This window comes from Dendropsophus ebraccatus, chromosome 14 (genome assembly GCF_027789765.1).
Source record: "Dendropsophus ebraccatus isolate aDenEbr1 chromosome 14, aDenEbr1.pat, whole genome shotgun sequence".
NCBI lineage: Eukaryota > Metazoa > Chordata > Amphibia > Anura > Hylidae > Dendropsophus > Dendropsophus ebraccatus.
Genome location: NC_091467.1, coordinates 23,692,940 through 23,715,634, shown reverse-complemented (window position 1 = coordinate 23,715,634; position 22,695 = coordinate 23,692,940). Strand labels below are relative to the sequence as shown.

The following is a 22,695-nucleotide window of genomic DNA, read 5'->3' as shown; positions in this document are numbered from 1 at the left end:
AGAGCTACATCTATAGGATATGAACATGTGAAGCAATTAAGGACCAATGGGTTGTACAGGAGAAAAATGGGTTAATTCTATCAGAAACCCTGACACTCCTTCCCGAAGGTTGATTCTGTTGTTTCTTTAGTAGAGCCGAGTTATAATACAAGTTACAACCCATGGACACGCCATGTCAGCAATGTCCAATAATTCCGCACAAAAGTTCCTGACCTGGACAGAGATGTCAGCAGAAAGCACTGTGTCAGACTGGACAGAATACACCACTTCCTGAAGGACATACAGCAGCTGATTAGTACTGGAGGACTTGAAATTTTTAAAGGGAAGTACATTACAAATCTATATAACTTTCTGTCACCAGTCGATTTAAAAGAAAATATTTTGTTGGAGTTCCCCTTTAAGGTTTTGCAGTCCCGTTCACTAGACTATCTGGCCAAATTAGAACTGTTGCCAAGCGTGTATCTGCTTCCAATGGTAATATGCAGAATTGTGAAAAAAGCTCTGGGCTACAGTTGTATCTGTGGATTAGTACGGAGCTTTATATAAATTATGTAGGTGTAAATTCCAGGGAAGCAAGGGCCCATTTCCAATCTCCACTGAGTTGCAGTTAGTTATATTTGTGGTTGATGGTGTTATTTTTCCTCAATGGATGTGTTAATTCTTTAGTCACAATTGGTTCGGTGCTGAATTCTAGAATTTTTTAGTTACCTGAATAGATGTTGATTGGTGGAAGTAATATGGTAAGGAATGGTGTCAATGGTCATTACTATGAGAGTGGTTAGGATGGGATAGACTAGAGAGAGCATAGTCAGTGATGGAGCCAATGAACAGAGGTAGAAGTAGTATATTAAAGGGGTTATCCAGGCTAAAGACATATCTACTTTCCTACATGAACAGCCTTACTACTTTCAGTTTGAGTATGGGTTCCATTGAAGTGAATGGAGCTAAACTGTAACACCACCCACAACCTGATGAAAGGGGTGCTCTTATTGCAAGAAAATCTTGGATAACCTCTTGTAAGGGTGGGTAGGAAGCAATATTCATGAACAAGGCGGAGATCAAGAGTATGAACCAGAAGGCAAGACGTGGCAGTCTGGTTCCCTTGAAGTAGGATACCAGGTAGTGGGCATTGTGTGGATTACGTTGTGACCAGAGGACGAGGCATCTAGACGTTTAGCAATCTGATCCAGCTTGAGCTATTCACCAACCAAAGCTGGACAAGGTACCAGAAGAAAACAGTGGAAATAAAGAAAGGAGGAAAAGACATTAGGGCCCAATCCTTTCATGTCCTAAAGGAGTGGGCTGCAATCCTAGATCCTAATCCGTGTAGTCATCTAGTCTCTAAAATTAGCTTGTGCCCTATCTCTAGACTGAGGCTGATGTCCTGTCCAACCCAGGAACCCTACTGAGAAACAGAACAAAGAGGCCGGCCTGCCAAAATTACTACCCTATATTCCAAGAAAAACTAACTTGTCCCCTATCCACAGGATAGGAGACAAGTAAGAGATCACTGGGGGTCTGACCTCCGAACCCCCCGGCGATCTCTGTATCAGCCCCTGGCTTCTGTGTTATGAATAGAGGCGCGGGTACTGCACTTTTCTTTCCTATGGAGGTGTCGGAGAGAGGCGAGTAAGCACTCTTCTGGCTTACTTGGCTCTTTCAGGGACATCCATTGGAATGGAGGCACGTGACCCACGGCTCTTTTCATAACACAGAAGCCGGGGGCTGGTATGGAGATCGCCAGGGGGTTCGGAGGTCGGACCCCATGTGATCTCTTAATTCTTTTTTCTTGGAATACCCCTTTAAGGACTTTCAAAGAACTCCTTGCCTATCCAGCCTCAGCTACAGTTAGTGTTCAAGACTTTACAATAAGGAAAGAAGTAAGCAGAAATTTTATGCAAAGAAGAATAGTGTTATCCATGGGTAATATCAATGCTCATCTGCAAAGTTTATACCTGGATGGCCAAAAAACTATGCATAATATACCCTAACAGTAGTCGGGCATGATGGTGGTGTTAGTATGATGATGTCTGTACTGTACCAGACGATTTCTACAGAGACTATCTGGTCTTTTGTCCATAAGAAGCTGGAAGTATGGTTGGGTTATATAGAAGCACAATGATCCACAATACAAAAGCAAGATCTGAATGACTGAGGAGAAACAAAATTATCACGAAGCCCAGACCTGAATGCAATAGAAATGTAATGGGAAGAGCTAAACCTGCCAGGAAGTCTACACTAAAGCTCCTCAGCCATGGGACAATAATATCAAATTACTGGAAGCTTCCTTTTTTTTATTTGCCATTTTTAAATTTTAACAAAGAAAGGAGGAAATATATCTGACATTAAATGCTAATTATTGAATATTGTTTTTTTATCAAACATGTAAAAACCTTGTTACATGTCCACACCCTATGCGGGAGATTTATCAAACATGGTGTAAAGTGAAACTGGCTCAGTTGCCCCTAGCAACCAATCATATTCCACCTTTCATTTTTCAAAGAGTCTGTGAGGAATGAGAAGTGGAATCTGATTGGTCGCTGTGGGCGATTGAGCCAGTTTCACTTTACACCATGTTTGATAATCTCACCCTATGTATCTATTGTGGTAGTGGCCAATAATGAGTTTATTAGGTTTGTAAAGGAGGCCATACTATTTCAATAGCTGTCAGATGATGAATAGCTGTCAGCCCCAATTTCGCAGAATATTCATGTGTTCTCAATGGACAGCTTTGATAGCAACTTATCTCTTCAAAAACAATAGGGTCAGGCAGTTTGCATTCAACGTACCAAACTCTTGTTGCTCCCCTTCATCATCTGTGGGGAAGAATCAGGAGGCCGCCTTATACTTTAGACAGCTAGTCCTGTCAAAATGGCTGGGTTCAGCCAACTTTCGTCTAATATTTATTGGGGCCTTTACATGGATGGTCTGTCCTTGGATTTTGGTGGTGATTCATTCACTGAGAACCAGTTGATAAGCAGAATAAATGGGCAGTGACTTTTGCTAAGTGTAATGCCACTAGGTCCCATTATTCACCGCTTACCGCACCATTCAATTTCCGCTCCCCACCGTCATGCTCCTATCCGTTCCTCTGCTGTGTTCCATGCCGGTCTTGGGCTGCTCACCCTTATGTATTCTAACATCTTCTTCCTCCTTCTCGCATTTGCTGCAATGGTGCCTCTGGCCACTAGGGTGTACATGTGGCCAACTGTTCTGGATTTATAGAGGCAGCTTGTCTCCACCTGCTACTGATGTCCACCAATCCAGATCACCTATTTAGACTAGGTCTATCTGCCCCTCCCTGTCTGAGCATTGTTGCATTCCTGCACATGTAGTAAAGGTGGCTGTCTGCTGTATTCTTGTGTATCCCGACCTGTGCCTGTTCTTTGGACTATGGTTTCTGCCTGACCCCGTTTCTACCGTGTGCCTCTCCTGTTGCTGACTAAGATTATCTGACCTGCCTCTGAAACTGCTTGCCCTAACCATTCACTTGTATGACCATGTCCTCATCCCTGGTATCAGTGTCGGACTGGAGTACATTGGGCACACCAGAATAAATCATTCTTGTGGCCCACCTTTCAACCAAGAATCCCACCCCCCCGGCCATCATCATTGGGTAAATAGCACACCATCCTGCTGTCTCCCCCTAGTGGTCTGGTTGTCGATATAGTCAATCTCTGACTGTGCCACAGTGCTGGCACCGTAGCACAGCGGAGGTCACTCAGACGCTGGTGCACAGACCTTGGGACCAACCGGAGGATCCCTTTAACACAAGCATAGAAAAGCATAGAGATGGATATGGCATATGGTGTATTTTTCCATATTTACCCCCTACTGTGTCCACACTAGTCACATTTTCATACAAATACTGACATAAGAGACTGGAATTTTTTAAAAAGCCATTGTCTCCAGTAAATGTGATAGAACATACGTATATGAAATGCAGACATAACAAATAGGGTTGTGTGAATTGAACAGCTGCACTGACTCCTAGTATTAGCGGGTGTGGAGGATGCAACATATGTGCATGAAATTGTATTGTGCAAATAAGTGCAATGGCTGGAGAATGTCTCACAATCCCTTTCCATATGGAATATTAGGGCACATGGATGTCATAGAGGGAGTAGTCTCCTTTTTGGATCCTCCCTTTGTGAGCCATAGTGGAGAGAGGCCATGTATCAGGGGTCATGGATTACATATACACTCTGATGTTCCCTTTGTGAATGGACTAGACTCTAATAAAAAAGTTAGTCAGTAGCACAAGTAAAGTTAGAACCACAAGAATCCCTTTTCTAAGTCCTTCCCTGAAGGGATATCTGGCTAGTCCCATGTTTTGAGACTATTAAATGTGGCTCTGAGGACCTTTTTGTATATTGCACCTAGGATTTCACTGTATTGAGCGCTTTAACCAACAGCCGGCAGTGTAATCTTTGTCTGGTCTCCCTGAGATCAGTGATCTGTTTCCTGTATGGCTCTACCAGGCATTGCTCCCACCTAGCCAGAATCCTACTCCCCACGCTGATGAGGCGCAACACCCGAAACAGCTGTCTGTGGATGGATACCTGGCCTTGGCATTTTCCTGGTCATATCATCAGACTCGTAATTGGGTTGGATATTCACTTAGGGGGCCACTTAATATGGTAGTTTTGGAGTTTTGGTGGTCTCCATACAGGAGCCACCTCTTTTCTAGGACCTTCCCTGGAGGGATATCAGGCTAGTCCCATGTTTTGAGACTCTTGAATGAGGCTCCACGGATCTTTTTGAACAACAAGACAGTTACTGAGGTAGACATTATATCATAAGACACTGGCTATTGTTTTAGGCTGGTCTAACAAATGACGGGTTAAACATGCGGCCTACTGTGACTAATACGAGTTCCCCTATAAAAAGGGAACCTGTCACATTGAAAATGCAATCCAATCATGTTATAGAGCAGGAGGAGCTGAGCAGAGTGATATATAGTTGCGTTACAAAAGTTGATTGGTTAACTTGTCATTTATTCTTGTAAATGTCTGGGCTAAGTAGTCAAGTAGGCGGTCCTGATAATGGAAGGCTGCCAGTGACTTAGTAGGACCACCCACTTGGCTAATTGGCCCCATTTAATTTACAATAATTAAGAACAAAATTTTTTTATTTTTATTTTTTTAACATAGCTTTTAGGGATGGTCCGAACCGAGTTCGGTTCAGGTTCGTACAAACCCGAACTCTCGGTAATGATTCCCGCTGTCTGCCCGCTCCGTGCAGCGGGCGAATCCAGCGGGAGGACCACCTGGAAAACTGGGATACAGCCATAGCCATAGGCTGTATCCCAGTTTTCCAGGCGGTCCTCCCGCTGTATCCACCTGCTCCACGGAGCGGGCAGACAGCGGGAATCTGATGCCTAGAGTTCAGGTTCATACAAACCCGAACCTCGGAGGTTTCGGACCATCCCTAATAGCTTTATATAAATCCGCTCAGCTCATTCTGCCTGCAAAAAAAGGACAGATCCCCTTTAAGCAATTAAGACTGACAATTTTTAACAACCCTCTGCTAAATGTACTCTAAAGTCTACTCCAGCTGCACATCCCGTTCTTCCTATTTTATTCTTGCATTCGGAGGCTGTAGCATGGTCACAATTGGTATTGGCAATGGAGGAGGGGTCGTTTAGATCATCAAGGCAAAGGAAAGGTTAAGTGCATTGCAGGAAAAAAACTGCTTATGAATGGCGTCATGTCACCTGTGATAAATGACCGCCTGCCTTTAAAAACCTGTGTGTTTGCTGACAGCGCAGCCAGCCACAGAGGGGGGAGGGAGGGAACGCTTCTGATGAGGTTGGTATAATTTCGTAGCCGAGGAATTTTATCTTTTAGGATGTACATAGCAGAAAAAAAAACATGGCTGTGCACAAAGAACTTGGCATGGATCCGGAGGCTAAGCAGAAGGACAGAATTGGCAGGAATGTTGTAGACATCCGGTGGATTCCTAGCTGCTCTGGGACAACAACTCCCAGGTGGGCATGCTGGAAGTTGTAGTTAAACAACCCTTAAAGGGCCAGTGGCTGTTTAACACTTTCCCTGCTGGACAGCTGAGAGGTACTGCAAACAACAGAAGGCGGTGGAGAGGGAAAGGTGGGACAAATACTGCATCGCATGGAAAATAACCTATGGGGGGACCTACCTCAGCACCTGTGCAATAGTGAGTCAGAGCTGAGCAATGCTCTGCAGGGCCGTGTCACAGTAATTGCACGTTGCACATGAAGACCACTGCAAACATGCTCATTAGAACACACTGTGACGTGTAATTACACAGGCAGGGCCCACGCTCTGTCATAGCCGCAAGCCCCCTATAGGGATGGAAGGTAATAAGGCACTCGGAAGGGGGAATGTACGCACTTGTTCATACTTCCTTCACCCTTCACCCACTCTGTGCCACAAACCAACAGAGTAGGTATATATATATATATATATATACACTATATATATATATATATATATATATATATATATCCCATTCACTTGCATTGTATACTATTTTTCATACCATAAATCTGGAACATTTTCACGTTGTGTGAACGCAGCCTATTATTCACCATCTGTACAATCTGCTGTAACATAGGTGGGTCCTACACATAATTGTCAGCATGTGATGTGGTAGAAAAGGATCAACCATGTTTGAATTCAACTACCCAATAGGAGATAAGTCAGCACCAGAAGAGTCTGGTGGTGGCTTAAACCCCCTACCCCTTTAAGAATGTATATGTACAGGGGATTTATGGTTGACTTATGTGTATGCTCAGCTAAGAACTGAACTGAAGCTAAAGGGAGGGGGAGAATACAGTGCAGCACTGTGAACATACAGGAGAAGGTACACTGGGATTTCCAGCTGCCAGGAACTTTATGGGTGAGAGATGAAATAAAATCCTTGATTTACCTTTCTGAAATAGGGTGGATCATATTCAGCAGGCAGGCTAAGGCTAACAAGGGGCAGTGGATGTCAGATTGGCAGAGAAGTGAGACACCTAGTTTGCAAGATGTTAGAGCTGTTATCTGGGGTCATTTTGGTGAATTAAATGATTTTACAAATATGTTAGAAAAATATATTTAGTATTTGCCCCCATATTGTAGTTAGGTCCCCTGTGTACCCCCATATAGTAGTTAGTTCCTTTTATGCCCTCCATATAGTAGTTAGGTCCCTCTGTACAGGTAGGCTCGTAGGTGATGGTATCCCCCATGTAGGTATCCCCTTTTAGAAAGTCCCTCTGGAATTTAGCCCCCCTTAAATATCACCCTGTTGGTAATCCCCCTCAGTAGTAAGCACCCCCATGTAGGCAACTCCCTTTGTGTAATAACATTAAAGACAAATATATGCTCCGGCAGCAGCGCAGTCCACCATCATCTTTTCTTCCTCCCTGCTTTGCATGCGCACAAGTGACTTAACTCATGCACTGGAGCACTTTGGGGGAGAGCAGTCTCTTGTGACCACAGTAACAATGCTATGCTTGGCAGGGCGGGGAGCCAATGGCTTCTCACTCTGTCAGTCAGCACTGCATTTAATGGTAAGTGCTCATAAGGAACGCTTACAGTTAAAGGACATAACGCCAGCCCTTCAAGCACCACTCGCTAGGATCAAGATTCAGAGCAAGTGCCCAGAAATCCTGGTGCTAGTGGTCACCAGAAATTGCAGACCTCTTGTCCCTGTTCTGGTCTAAAGGGTCTATTTTTTTCCCCCCCAAATGAGTAGCACTCTTGTACACAGGGCCGTATTTGCCACTAGGCACCCGTGGTCCGGTACCCGCAGGGAACATTTTTTTTAACACCCCCCGCCGCCGCTCATGTCCGTGCCCGGGGGGGGGGGGTTAGATCTGATGTTATGGCACATGCTCATTTATAGGAAGATTACAAGACCAGACACAGCTCATACACAAAAGTGGTGCTGTTTTTGGAGAGAAAAATCATGGACAACCCCTTTAAAAATTGTGTGTAAGCAATACTACCCTGAATGGAGCATCTGTTATGGCGCCCACAAGGTTCTGATCCTCCCATCTGTAATATTATCATACAGGAAAAAAAAGGAACTGCCCTTTGCCCGCCACTGCCACAGGATCCTCGTCATCTAAGCACATCCCTGTATGGAAACCATAGTTGACCTACCCCTATGCTGCATCATCATGAAACTTTTTATATACATCCCTTTTTATATATATGTGGTGTGTACCCCTGGTGTGATGTTATATCGGAGGAGCGGCCGGTCACTTGCTAGGTGTTGTAGTGTGACGCCACTACTGTGGTGGATGGCCGAGATACAGCCAGACCTCGGGATGTTGTGACGTGACGCCAGTGCCTGGTGGGCACACAGGTGTGATGGCATGCCTGCTTTTATTTTATCAGGCCGGTTGTACCCTTTTCCCCTGTGGTAAGCGTCCTGCCGGGTTGATACTGGGTCCCTTGGGGTTATGTCACGGATGGTCAGAGTGGTATAGTGACCCTCCCGAATAGTAGGACCAGCCACCCACAGAAAGGGGAAGTGTCCCAAGGTTGCGGTGTGTGCTGTGTCGGTGGTGGCGAATAATCACAGAGGCTAAGAATAAAGTTGAGTTGGCTTACTACTTGTAAATGTGTGGAAAGTAATACAGGTTCAACAGTATAAGGTTCCTTTAGATAAAATATCAGAGACACACTTGACAAAGTTACAATCAACACTTGACAATAGAACGACCAGATCTGTAATGGAAGTGCAGTGTAGGATATAGTCATGTTTGCTGCGTTGTACTGAGTAATACAAGAAGTAAAGTAGCAGAGAGGAGGATGCCGTGAGAGTCTCAACCCATGTAGTACTGTGCTCTTCCGGGATGTTGGAGGATGAGGTAGAATACTTAGAAGAATAAGAAGAACGCCTGTGCACGTGTATTGACCTTTACTTTAGTCTTTACACCACCTTATGCCCACCAGTGTTGGGTTACCCGTCCTATAAGGGTGACACAGGCCCCAGACCTTGTTACCTGGGTTGAGCGGAATGCTGAGGGTTCCCTGCTGACACCTACACTACGAGACAGAGTTTCTAGGCTACTTCAACTTTGCTCTGTCTGGATCAGTTCCTGGCTCTTTGGCTCTGTTGTGGAATCTGTCCTGCTCTGTGACTCTCCTAGTCCTCGGCGTGGGTTGAGGTTGTCTCTGGCTTGTCCTCTTTTAAGAGGAGTTTAACAGTGCATAGTGCTTTGGAGTGTTACTAGTGAAAAAGTTGGTAGCAGATTGCTGTCTTGCGTCCTTCCTATGCGGGGTACTAGCTAAGACTGACTTAGGTACAGGGACCTGGCAGAGGGCCAGGGCCCAGATAGGACCACTGTGGAGAGCTCTCTGGCTCGTGTCCTTCCTCCACAATGTCCAGAACGAAAAGCTCTTCCCTTCCTGTCTCCTGTGTGACTCACTTCTTTCACAGCATGTATGGTGCGCTGTGAGTGGGTAAAAGAGTGCAACAGAAGAAGAAAGGAGGGAGATTTTAGGAAAGAAGAAAGCAGAACTCCTACTGGTCTACAGATTCTAATCACACACAAAACAATAACCATAATAATACAATAAGTACAGACTTTTGCGAAGGGTGTATATAACTGGAACACCCCTAGTGGGACATCACATATATCTTACAGTGTCCCTTTAAACATTTCTAAAATTCCTTGACAAGAACCCCTTGCTTCCATCCCCTGCCCCTTATCCATTGTCCCTCCTGTGTCTGCACAGAGGCACGATCAGCCTTCCATACCGAGATAAATGACCGCTTGCACTGAAGTCACATTTGGCATAAACCCAGTTGTTTTTTTTGTGCAGAGCCAAATTCAGTCAAGGTGGGGGTGGAGAGTGGTCCTGATAAGGGGCTATTCTCTTTAACAATGACTTCTGTTTAACAAATCTGAAACATAGCCAGAAAGAAGGGCCCCCATATCAGCAGACATGTCAGAGGCATGAAGCTTCTGAGTGAGTGGGCACTTGAGCCTGTAATTCTACTTTCCTTTTTTGTCTCATGGTATTAAGCTCCTTTGTAAAACACAGTAAGAGAGAGTACCGGAAAGTTTATGGTGGTCAATGTTACAACCTATCCAGAAATGCTACAAAGCCCACCTGTACACATGTAGGTCTATAATAAACCCTCTAAGCATACCAATGCAGTCTTATAGTCTATCTATTACAATCTATACAGTATAAGGCTATGTTCACACGGCGTGAGAGACCGGCCGTTCCATGACCCCGGGATCCCATTGAAAGTAAGGCATTGTTCCACCGCGCCAAAAGTACGGCCGTTGTTGCCATCGGCAACAACAGCCGTACTTTAACGTAGTGTGAACATAGCCTAACAATATAACATGATGCCAAATATCATCATTGTTGCCATGAAATGAAAGAACTTAAAGGGGTATTCTACTCAAACATAACTTTTCATATGTTGCTGCCCATGGTGAGATTAACAATTCCTTCCATACTTGTTATTATCTATTCAGTCTCCTTCCCCCAGTTCTGAGCTGCTGATTTCTGTTGACGTTCTTGTTTTGTAGAAAAAAAACTGTGTGTGAGCTTTTCTCTCTGTCTCCCCCTCCCCCCCCCCTTCTGAGACAGGTGATGAAGTCGCTATCTGCAATTTTGTAAAAACTTTGTGGAGGGATAATCACAGTGAGTTCATCGGCAACTTAACCCTCCCAGCATTACAGAGAAGCTACAAAGTTGCAGTAAAAGCCTGCCAGGGACCCCCCAGGGAGGGGGAGGAGGGGGAGAGAGAGAAAGGCTCACACACAGATCAGAAAAGGGGAAAGAAGACAGATAGATAATAACAAGTATGGAATGAATTGTTACTCTCACCATGGGCAGCAACATATGATAAGTTATATTTGAATGGAATATCCCTTTAAATCTACACCTACAAATTTCTGTTTAGTTCATTGTATGTTACACGGAGTATCAAGTATATGTGAACGGGGGCGCAGCTATAGGAAATACATACGTTGCAACCGTACCCAGGCCCTGAGGTTTCCCATATTCTTTTATTCCCTATAAGAAAATACCAGTTCTTTAATTTTCACTATGGTATTGTCTCCAGCTTTGCCTGGATGTTGTGTCTGAGCTCAATCCCCGTCCCCTAAGTAATGTCGCCCCCTAAGTGATGTCATCACCTCTGAGCAGCCCCTCCGATCTACATCATCATACACACATGCATATATACCTTTATAAAGACATTCAGGGAAGAATGAAAGAATGAGGTGTGTTTACAGCATGCTGCCTTGTGCTGAACAGTGCCACAGGCTGAGGAGTAGACAGGAAATGAACACAGCAGGTGATGCATGTCAATAGTCTGTTATGTACTAAAATGTTCTGCAACAGCTCAGGGTAGGGAACTGGCAGGAGTGCTGTGAGAGTGGTGTACTGGAGAACTGAGGGAAAGCAATGCATTCAGAGGCCTGGTATAGAGGAGGGTGGGCTTCTTGAAACAGATTTCTAAACCAATAAAACATTATCTTTGATCTAGAATAGGGATGTCAAACTCAAGCCCTCTAGCTGTTACAAAACTACAAGTCCCATCATGCCTGGACAGCCAAAGATTTAGCTTTATATGGGAATTGTAGTTTTGAAACAGCTGGAGGGCCTGAGTTTGACACGTCTGATCTAGAATCTGTGTCAAATCCTGTGAAGAACTACAGGGCCCAGGGAGCTATACAGGGAGTGCACCAGCAAAACCACCAATGTTCTCCTATTTTTTTTCTTGTATTCTGCATTCTAGGAATTGTAGTACTAAGCAACTGCTCAACCAGGAAGTGATGAGAGGACTGAGTAGGGGAGAACATTACATGCTCACCAAACAAACAGATCGCAGAATGTTATATGCTTCTGCCACATCAACTGCAAGAAAGTGCCAGAGATTTGTAATTTACTTCTAATAAAAATTCTCATGTCTTCCAGTACTTATCATCTGCTGTAAGTCCTGCATGAAGTGGTGTATTTTTGTCCAGTCTGGAGAGCAGTAGAGGTTTTCTAGGAGCATTTGCTACTGCTCTGGAAAGTTCCTGACATGGACAGAGGTGGCAGCAGAGAGTCAGACTGGAGAGAATACATCACTTCCTGCCGGACATACAGCAGCTGATAAGTACTGGAAGACTTGATATTTTTTACCAGAAGTAAATTACAAATCTCTGGTACTTGCTGGCACCAGTTCATTCGGAAAAACATTGGTGTACAACCCCTTTAAGACCCATTTACAGGGTAAGATAATGAATGGCTCTCTTACTAATTGGCGCTTATTTAATGACCCTTTACACTGTTAAATTAGTGTCCTTTTACATTTAATGATTATTGGCCGGTCACAAACGAGTGTTGACCAGCGAGATCGGGGCTTGTTTGCAGTGCCTTTACCAGGCACAATTCACAAGAACTGTGGCTTAATAGTCATAGTTAGTCATAATCATAATAGTCATATAGTCATAATGTTCAGCTAAACCAGAACGTTCTCTCTTTGATTTCCCGTGGCTGCAGAAGTTGGATGCAGCCCTAGGGCTGCCAGGAAAACATGGATACAGTCTGTGGGTGTGTATTCTTGTTTTCCAGGACTCAGCTAATGTTGCAAAACCCAAACATTTTGACAGGTTCACTCATAACTACCGGTAAGGCTGATTTTATTGTCTGTCCAAAAGATGTGATCAGCCGACAATCGAGTGGCTTCTCACCCGTGGGCTTAAAGTGTCCCTGTCATTATAACTTTCAAAATCTAAATCAACAGTAAATGTGATATAAAGCAAGTTTGCCATATACATTTATTATTTTGTTGTTGTTATCATGCTGTAAAAGAAAGCTGAACTTACCAGAAATCCAGGTCCAGTCTCCTGCAGGCAGATTCTCTGACTTGTGCTGGTTGAAAAAAACAGACTAAACACAGAAATTCCGGCCAGTACAGAGAGTCACTGCTCAGTGTGTCCATCAGTCACATGACTGCCTTCTCTCTGTGAGCGCTCAGATGGCCTGGGATACACACACTTCCTGTTTTTTGACGGTTTTCTGTTTTTTTGAGAAAATAAAGAGTCAGAAAACAGGAAGTGCAGTGTTTTCCATGATAACTAAAAATAAAAAATGTAAATTGCAAACTTGGCCGCCCGCTTCCAGTGCTTCACCCCCCAGTCTTTGCCCAGGACTAGAACGGCGCCTTATGCAGGAACATTCGCTTTAACTTTGGCCATTTTACTCATTCGCCCGATAATACGCCCTATACTCTACTCTCTGCAACAATTTTAGTTACTCGCCTCCATCCACTTGTTGGGTCTTACTCTCTGCCAAATAAGAGTACACGTCCTCATTCTACATCTCATGGTGTTTTCCGTCTCTCCTGCCTTTGTCCACCCTCCTCGTCTCACACGCAGCGTTGCTGTCATTGCTATGCTCTTGGCACTGGTCAGGCTTCCTTTTCCCACTATGTACCCTGCCACCAATCCGCAGGGCCTGTCACATTTCATCTGAACGTTAGCTTGTCCGGAGTGCTCTGTGACCCCCCTGAGAGGCACAAAAAAAAAGCCAATGTCACATTGTCTCACAACGCCAGACATGAGTATTCGAGAGGGAATTTAGATTTACTTTTTGCTAATGGTGTTCCATCTTCTTGCCCTCATCTCATAACATTTCCTCATTCCCTCCTCAGCTCCAGAGATTTCGCCGTTCAATCTCCTTAAAGACCATCCTCCGAAGTAAGAGCGTGGAGAACTTCTTTCAGAAGCCAAACAGTGAAATGAGGATTCCTTCTGATGTTCTTCTCAGTCCACCTGTGCCCCCGCCACCGCCTTCTCCTCCACCCATCCCAACCGATCCCCCACCACAGACGGACCAGTCACCTCACCAGCATCACAAGCCCCTATCGCTTCTGCAGCCGGTCCGTACACACAGCTTCCATGACCATGTCTTTAAGAAGCAGTGTCCCTGTCATCTGTGCCACCAGATCATTGTTGGTGAGTTACGCGGGTCTTTACACTTTATCAGTACTTGGTTCATAATTAAGTGTCATGCATTTTCAATAACTGTTGGCCTAATAGTCAACGTCCTTGAGTAGACTGGGTAGACGGCATGTTCGTCAGTGGTGGTGCCCGAGGTAGTGGTAATCCAGATAGGTAGTAGAAAGGACCCGCCACTCACCAAGTAGTTCTGCTAATTTATTATAGTACAGTAGACATCAGGTACAGCAAGGATGTGTTTCGGCCAAGCATGGCCTTCATCAGCTTTCATCCTTAAGTTTAATTACTGTACCTAATGTCTACTGTACTATAATAAATAAGTAGAACAACTTGGTGAGTGCCGGGTCCTTTCTACTGCCTTCCCTACACAGGAACATTCTTCATGGGCAAGCGTTCATGTGTTCTCTATGAGTAGGGGTAAGCTGCAACCAAACAGCTCTGACTTATCACTCCCAGAACAATAGGGTCAGGCGGTGAAAATCTAAGATGCCCCACCCTCCTATCCACCAACATCATCTGTTGGTGGAGATTTGGGGTGGCCGTCATACTCCTTAGAAAATATGTACCCCAACATTGTTGAAGAGAATAGCATCTGAACTAAAGCAAGCAAAGCACAATGGATTACCATCAGAGATGAGCGCAACGCGAGCATGCTTGGGTGCGATAGTTCGGCTTTTGATTAGAAGTTGGATGCAGCCGTATGGAGTAACAGATACAGCCTATGGCCTATGTCTTTCAGGCAGCCCTAGGGCTGCATCCCACTTCTTCAGCCAGTAATCAAATGCAAACGATGGGACTTGAGCATGTTCACATTGTGCTCTTCTCTAATTTTCATTCCATACTTGTAATGTAAGAATGCTGATTGCACCAAGAGCACCCGCTGTAGGATATTGGTTTGCAGGGTAAGAGAGCACTCCATTTTCTCCATGTCTATAGTATTTGGCCCAGGGTGGTTGTCAGGACAGGAGAGGTAGGGACAAGACACGACAGTGAACCATAATGCTGAGCCCACCCACTGTCTATACCTACTTGCCTCAAATGGCCCTAGGTAGCCGCGGACAACCACGAAGACGGTCCCTGCTCTAGTGTAAGTGAATACACAGAATGAGACAGACAAACAAACACAAAGGATCGTCAACAAGCCAAAGTCCAAACCAAACGGGCAACGCAGTACAAATCAGTAAGCAGTCGGATAGTCAAATGTCAGGCGGGAGGTCAGATAACAGGTAAATCGAGGAGAGGGATTAGGTACGGGGATCGCAGGAATAAACAGGGGAAGCTGGGATCAGGGTATGAACCTTAATAGCCAGTGCTGGAGACTGGCTCAGCTTTCTTTTATGAGGATCAAGAGCCCGGTCCGGATCCCGATTGAACCGGCTCTCTGATCCTCCAGGTTCAAGACAGGCAAAGAAATATGTCAATCAAACAGACTTTCTTAGCTGCGGCAATCGAGACTAGCAGAGTTCAGTGTAACTGTGTCACACAAAAGCAAACACCAGGCCCAGTTCACACCAGGCTACTGCACATTCCTGACAGTGGTTTTCCCAATCTGCGATCGGCCAATAAATGGGCAAATCGGCTGATCACATCTATGATACAGGAAAAAAAAAATTATCGATCTTTGGCGGCACATCCCCCTTGTAAAGATGGGCCGTGCTGCCAACAATGAAACGTTAAAGACTAGAGATGAGCGAACCTGGAGCATGCTCAAGACGATCCGAACCCGAACTTTCGGCACTTGATTAGCGGTGGCTGCTGAACTTGGATAAAGCCCTAAGGCTATGTGGAAATCATGGATATAGTCATTGGCTGTATCCATGTTTTCCAGACAACCTTAGGGCTTTATCCAAGTTCAGCAGCCACCGCTAATCAAATGCCGAACGTTCGGGTTCGGATCGACTCGAACCCCTACCAGGTTCGCTCATCTCTATTAAAGACCAAACCAAGCAATGGTTGGTGTGGCCCTTCGTACCCAACAAGTGTCCTTTCAACTAGCGCTGATTGACTTGTATATAGTACATTGGGACAAGTATCGGCCAATTGTCTGCTCATCCAGAAGTGATTGTAATGGGGTCCCAGGCCTAGATGTCTCCATCCTATACTATGATTGCCCATACTCTTATAGCCCCCCATTGGCATCAGATGGATGAAGCATTAATCACATCATCACGAACATCAGTAATAACTGTTTGCCAACAAAAGACACAAGAACTATTCCGAACATTGCAAATGAGAAAAAACAACTCCCACTTGAGAAGCATTTACTTCTAGGATGACGATCTCCTTGATTGCACAACACTTCACCACCACTTGTCTTCAAGGAAGATATTGAAGTGTGAACTACAGAAAAAAAAATTAAATAAAAGTGAACACTAAAGGATGTGCATGACACGTGCCAGGTGCTATATATGTACAAGTATCCCAATGCACTGCACACCCATCCAATGGATATCTGTTTTAGAATTAAAGGGGTACTCCAGCTATTATTTTTTTTCTTTCAAATCAACTGGTGTCAGAAAGTTATATAGTTTTATAATTTAGTTCTATTTAAAAATCTTAAGTGCTTATCAGCTGCTGTAAGTCCTGCAGGAAGAGATGTATTCTTTCCAATATGACACCGTGCTCTCCGCTACCACCTCTGTCCAGAGCAGTAGCAAATCCCCATAGGATACCTTTCCTGCTCTGGACAGTTCTTGAAAGAGAGCACTGTGTCAGACTGGAAAGAATTCACCAGTTCCTGCAGGACATACAGCAGCTAATAAGTACTGGAAGACTGGAGATTTTTAAACAGAAGTAAATTACAAAATGTATATAGTTTTCTGACACTAGTTGATTTGAAAGAAATAAAATAAATCACCGGAGTATCCCTTTAACTTTTCTTCAAAATCCTGAATCTTAGTCTGCATTTACAATTCTACAGACTTCAGAGCTGAAAGCTCCCAGCATTCCTTGCTGATTCAATGTTTGTACGGCATTTACTTCATTCTGCGTCGTGCAGTCTCTACACCTGGCAGTGAAATGATATACAGTGGTGCCTTGGATTACAAGCATAATTCGTTTCGGGACTGTGCTTGTTATCCAAATCCACTCTTATACCAAAGCAAATTTTCCTATAAGAAATCACTGAAATGTAGACAATTGGTTCCACACCCCAAAAATAATGATTTTTTTAAAATTTTAAATAACATGTAAAACAGACTAAACAAACATTTAGAAACAGCAGAATATGTGACATTATAAGTTAGTGTACAGTATAGCAATCATCATGTGGAGTATAATGTATAGTAAGTGCATAAACCTGAAAAACAGCAGCAGTTTCCCCATAATGCAGTAGCGTAGTACAACAGGCTAGAATAGAGAAACAGGGCTGCTGTCAGAGGTCTGTGTGGTCACATGACAGCAACGGGGAAGGGGTGTGTGATCAGCATGGACCAATCAGGAAGTGAGAATCACAGAGCTGTGCAGGAGGACAAAAACCTTTCTATAAAGCAGTGTGAATGGCTGAGTGTAAGTGCAGGCAGATTATAGCAGGAATGGAGAGGATAGGAAACACATTGAATGACAGAGACTGCAGGAAACATGAAGGAATGAACAGGGCAGATGTGGGCACATACATGCAGCACTCTCTGTCCGGGGAGAGAGGGGTTACAGCTATGAAAAGATTACCTCCACAGTCCTGTCCCCTGATGTAAGCCCCAGCCTGAAGTGGATCTGCTATGATTTGGAAGGTGAGGGAGACTTCCTGGGTCAGAGTACAGAGCTGTAGACCACGCTATGCAGACCCTGCCCCTTCTCCACCTCCCCTCCCACACAGTACAGGAAGCTCTTAAACCAAAGCAATGCTCTTAAACCAAGTTACACGTTTGAAAAACTGTGAGCTTTTCTTGCAAAACGCTCTTAATCCAAGTTACTCTTAAACCAAGTTACCACTGTATATATTACACAATCTCACAACTATTGTAGATTGTGTCAGTATATAAGCTGTAAAATAGTGTTCTGTATCCCACTATATATACAGCAGGCGCTAGTTTTTGGAACAGCCACAGCAATGTCACAGGAGCACAGGTGGTCGGTCTAAAGTCATTAATGCCCCCTCCTCCATTGAGCTCAATGTGGATATTGAGCCTAATGGAGATGGGAAGGGTGAGTCACTGCCAGACATCAACAACGGATTTTAGCAAGATAGAAAGCAATTGAATCAGATCCGTGTCATATTAAATTTTCTCCAACAAACAAATATCCGAACACTCTCCCCCCTCCCCCTCTCGCCCCCACCGGATACACATGTGATTGTCAGGGGATCCGGCTGAAAATACAGCACTCTTATTTATGTGGGCGACAGCTTCTGTGACTATACTTGCCCTCTACAGTACATCAATATATTAGGCTAGGGATATATGGTGACATGTAAGTTCATCCATTAAAACTATATTATGCAATCAAGCCTGTGACTTGGCCGTGAATAAAAATACTTGCACTGGGATCATTGCTGGCAAAGGGACGTAACCAAAAAGCCATCAAAGTCGGATTTTGTGCATCTGACTTAGTTGCATCATGTCGCAATCATTAGATGCATAGATATGTTGCAGATGGGAAGATGCAGTGCTTGTGGGGCACAACTCCTGATGCTTGTCACCAATGTAATAAAAGAATATGTGTGGTTTACTTTACTATGTTTACTACATGTTTTGAGGCAGGGGCTCCTTTCTTCCTCAGGTCTCTCAACCATGGACCTGAGTAAGAAAGGAGCCCCTCCGGAAATGAGTGGTCTGAATACAATAGAGATTAGGTTCATATATATAATACCACATTGCAAACCAAAGTTGACATGTAGCCCTAACCCAATGCTGCACAAGTACAAACGGTAACTGCTGCATTACCCCCTGAGGATGCCATGTTGGTGGCGAAACATGTTGGGGGGAACATTTTAAATGGGGACTCCTGCCCAGCCTGGAAAGCCTTATTCTGCAAAGAAGTGAGATCTGAACCTCAATCAGACATTATTACATTATCCTTCCGGAGTGCCATAAAGGTCTATGATATAAAGGATATTCTTCTGACATCAATTATATGGATATATACATGTACAAGAGCTGTGTATCAGACAACACAGGTGGGAAATGTAGTCATCCCTCCAAATGGCACATCTGACATATTGGTGATAGGCTGTCATAGGGGATGGGCTGTGCATTTCAGATATTGCTAGTGGGAAATGCCAGGAGCAGGAAGGGTCAGGAAAAGAGGAGAAAAACATACAGAACTGTCCCCGTGTAGGTTATGTTTACGGAGGTGACAATGGCAGCCAGAAATAATTGAAGCCAGGTGTGACCCGCAGAGGTGCACCCAGATATCCAGGAGACACGTCTGGGGACGCCACACTCATGTCCTTGCTGCCATAATTGAAGACCGCATCCGAAGTTTTCTAATTTGCAGGATTCTCTTACAACAAAGCCCGCAGTAGCAACTTGTGAAATGTTTCATATTGAACAGCCCTTGAACAATGCATTCTGCTCCGAGATCTGAAGCCGCAGAAATAGAGAAGCTTCACAGCAAATCTACCAAAGTGGATTTCATGGCTCCTGTGCGAGTCGAGTCGCTTTGCTGAGAGATTGAGATACTGAAGGCTTCTAAGCTTGCTTTGTTTCCAACTTTGAAGATCCCGGAAGCGGCATATATTTATCATTACAAGAACTAGGATAGACAAAATGAGTGATATAGTATTACATTATCATGATAGGTAAAATCTTTGTTTATAAGTGAAAATGGAGCAAATTTCAATCTATGTTCAGTAAGTCATCAAGCACCAAGTTTATACTGTCTCCACATACAGTCTTTTGGTCTTTTGAGTGATTAGCCACCCTGCACCCTTTTCTGTGTTTTGGTTCCATTTTTGGCTAAAAATACTGACCAAAATATTGCATGTGCCCGGTCATGGTCACAGTGGGTTCCCATGACAGTGCCCAACTATCTTGTTGATTTGCCCAGTTAGCAACCGTTTTAAATTTGTAGTCTGTCTATAATAAATTTAGTTGTTGTTTAGTTTAAATTTAAATATTATTTATTTACATTTATTTGAATCTATAGGTAACTCCAAGCAGGGACTGCGCTGCAAGATGTGTAAGATCGGGGTTCATTTGTGGTGTTCAGAGGAGGTGTCACACCAACAATGTCTAGGGAAGACGGTAAGATACTAGACTCCTCCTATTCTCCAATTTCAAACATGTTCGAGTCTGATCCTTCAGCATGAGCACGATGATTTATCTATTATATTGTTCTGTGTAGCTGATTCAGAGATATCCTTCTGAATAACATGGACAATAAGTAGTCCTCTCCATTATGTGCATGAGCCCAGTAGTCCTCAATATTCATAAGAAGCAGAAAACCCCGCCCACCAGACGTTGATTGGCAGTTTTCTATCCATGCTGTGTATAGGCAACTGCTGTCAATCAGAAGCTGGAGGGTGGGGGGAGGGGTTTTGCAAGAATCCTATTCTCCTACTTATTAGGAGAACAGCTAAACAAAATGATATAAGTAATACACAGATCTGTTCAGCATTACTGTCACTAGTTTATGCTGCCCTCATTTAAGGTAGCATAAACCTAGTGACAGATTCCCTTTAAACATATCCATGAACTATGTCCCTCCTCAACTTCCTAATACTGCAATTTTATATTCACAGTCTACATCTTTTCGACGGAATTTCAGTTCTCCTCTCCTGATCCATGAGCCTCTCTCTAGCCCCAAGGAGTCTCCATTACCTGAGAAAATACCAGGTTTGTTTCTTGCTGTATATAATTGTATATATAATGGAAAGTTTGCCAACATTTCCGCCTGAACATCGTAAGCTACGCCATAATATTTCATGTTGGCATGTTGAATGGCATGGGAGGGGAAGTGATGGGCATTTTGACTGTAAAGTGTTGGTGAAATTGCGCTTGTTGAAGCAGAAAATTACTGGCTGCCTATGAAAGGTTACTTTAGTTGAAACTTTCAGACAAATTGTGGAAAGCACCAGAGGCTTTTTTATCTAGTGATGGCTGCTGAGAGAACAATTGCGCAGGTCATTGAACAGAAGTTTCTATATTTTCTATTTGGTTTTCAGTTGTATTTTTTAACTGCGAACTCTAAATGATATTTTCTGAGGGAGGTATGTGTCTGGCAGTAATAGAATTTATGTACGTCTAGCCAGGCATAAGGGTTCTTTCAACACCTTTAAGTGGCACGGAGACATATCAAGGCTCTCCAAATAGCAGCCAGATAATCCATAGGATATACATATCGACTATTGAATAACTGTTGAATAACAGTCCCCTATTTAGCCGCCACCGCTCAGGATTACGTCACCAGTCAGTCAGTTTCTCACAGGTTTCGGTATTTCCTCTCCAATGCACTTAACTTAAAATAGCACCAGACATTTCCTCTAAGCTGCAGTCTTTAAAAGGGTTGTGCCGGGAGAAGAAAGGATATTATCTACTCTTTCACCCCAATGCAGTCCTGTCGTTTTGGAAGGTGTGTTTCCAAGATGAGTGGGGCAGGTACCATATTGCATTTGCTGCATGGTGTCCTGTATACTCAGCCATAAATAAGATCCTGTGAGTCTGAAATGTATTGGTGAGAATGATGGTTGACCTCAGGGAGGTCAACTATCATTCTCTTGAATGCACTTACTAGGTTTCGCTCCCACTGGCCAGAATCCTATTCCACACTGATGAGGGGCAAATACCCCGAAACAGCTGTCTGTGGATGGATACCTTGCTGGGGTATTTCCCAAGCCCTGTCATTTTTGATTGTGGCTTGTTGGAAGGTGGTTTCCTTAACTGGAGATCCCCCTTGGCGTGGTTGTTCCTTCCCAGAGGAAGGTCTGGCTAGCTCACTGACTTTGAGAAACACGTGATGGTGACTCTGCAGTGTTTTTTTTTTTGCATATTTGAAACATAATGGTGGTCACGTGTTTTCAGTGGCCCAAAAACAAGACCCGTAACTTTAAGCTATTGTAGATTAAGGGACAACTGTAAATAGACAATAGAAACCCTGAAATCCTGAATAGCGGAGAGGAAGAAGGTCTGAAGAAGGAGCACAGAGTAGCGTTGAGTGGAGAGACTGAACTTTTCAGGTTCTGCAACATTTTCCGAGCCTGATTGCTGAGCATTTGACTCCCTGTGGCTGCAGAAGTTTGATGCAGTGTACGGCTGTATCCATGTTTTCCAGGACTCCCAAGGGCGGCATCCAAGCTCTGCAGCCACAGGGAGTCAAATGTAGAGCGTTCAGAGAATGTTGCAGAAACTGAACAGTTCAGTCTCTCGGCTCAACATTATGGCTCTGACATAGACAATATGTCCTCTTTTACAGTGAATTTGTCAGCTGCATTTCACACTTTAAAGTGCTAATACTGTTAAAGCAAAGAGACACGATACCTTTCATATATCGGTCTGTCCTTCCATAAAGTATTAAAATGTTCTGCAAGGTGCAAAGTGTGGAGGTCTGTAATCCCTGCTCACTCCCCCTCCCATCCATGGCCCATCCCTGCACACAAGTTGTATGTACAACAGAGTACAAAGATTTGGAAGCAAGGCTTGAGGCTATTAAACAGGAATAGGGATGGGATAGCGAGTGAGGAGGCATTCCATCCCTCAGCACATAGGAATGCCTCTACCACTTTGCATTGGAGGAAAAGCTTGTTTCTATGTTTTGGAAGTAGAGACAGGTATATGAAAGGTACCACGTGTCTCCTTGTCCTAACACTTTCA

General features: G+C 44.0%; 1 protein-coding gene across 1 annotated transcript in view; it reads left to right on the top strand.

Moving 5' to 3' along the window:
* The window catches only part of STAC2 (SH3 and cysteine rich domain 2), a 44,523-nt gene that overhangs the window by 7,000 nt on the left and 14,828 nt on the right, over positions 1–22,695 (top strand). The window contains exons 2-4 of the mRNA XM_069952410.1: positions 13,642–13,945; positions 20,033–20,130; positions 20,628–20,721. Coding sequence (XP_069808511.1) covers positions 13,642–13,945; positions 20,033–20,130; positions 20,628–20,721 — 496 coding nt within the window. The remainder of the gene's footprint in view (positions 1–13,641; positions 13,946–20,032; positions 20,131–20,627; positions 20,722–22,695) is intronic.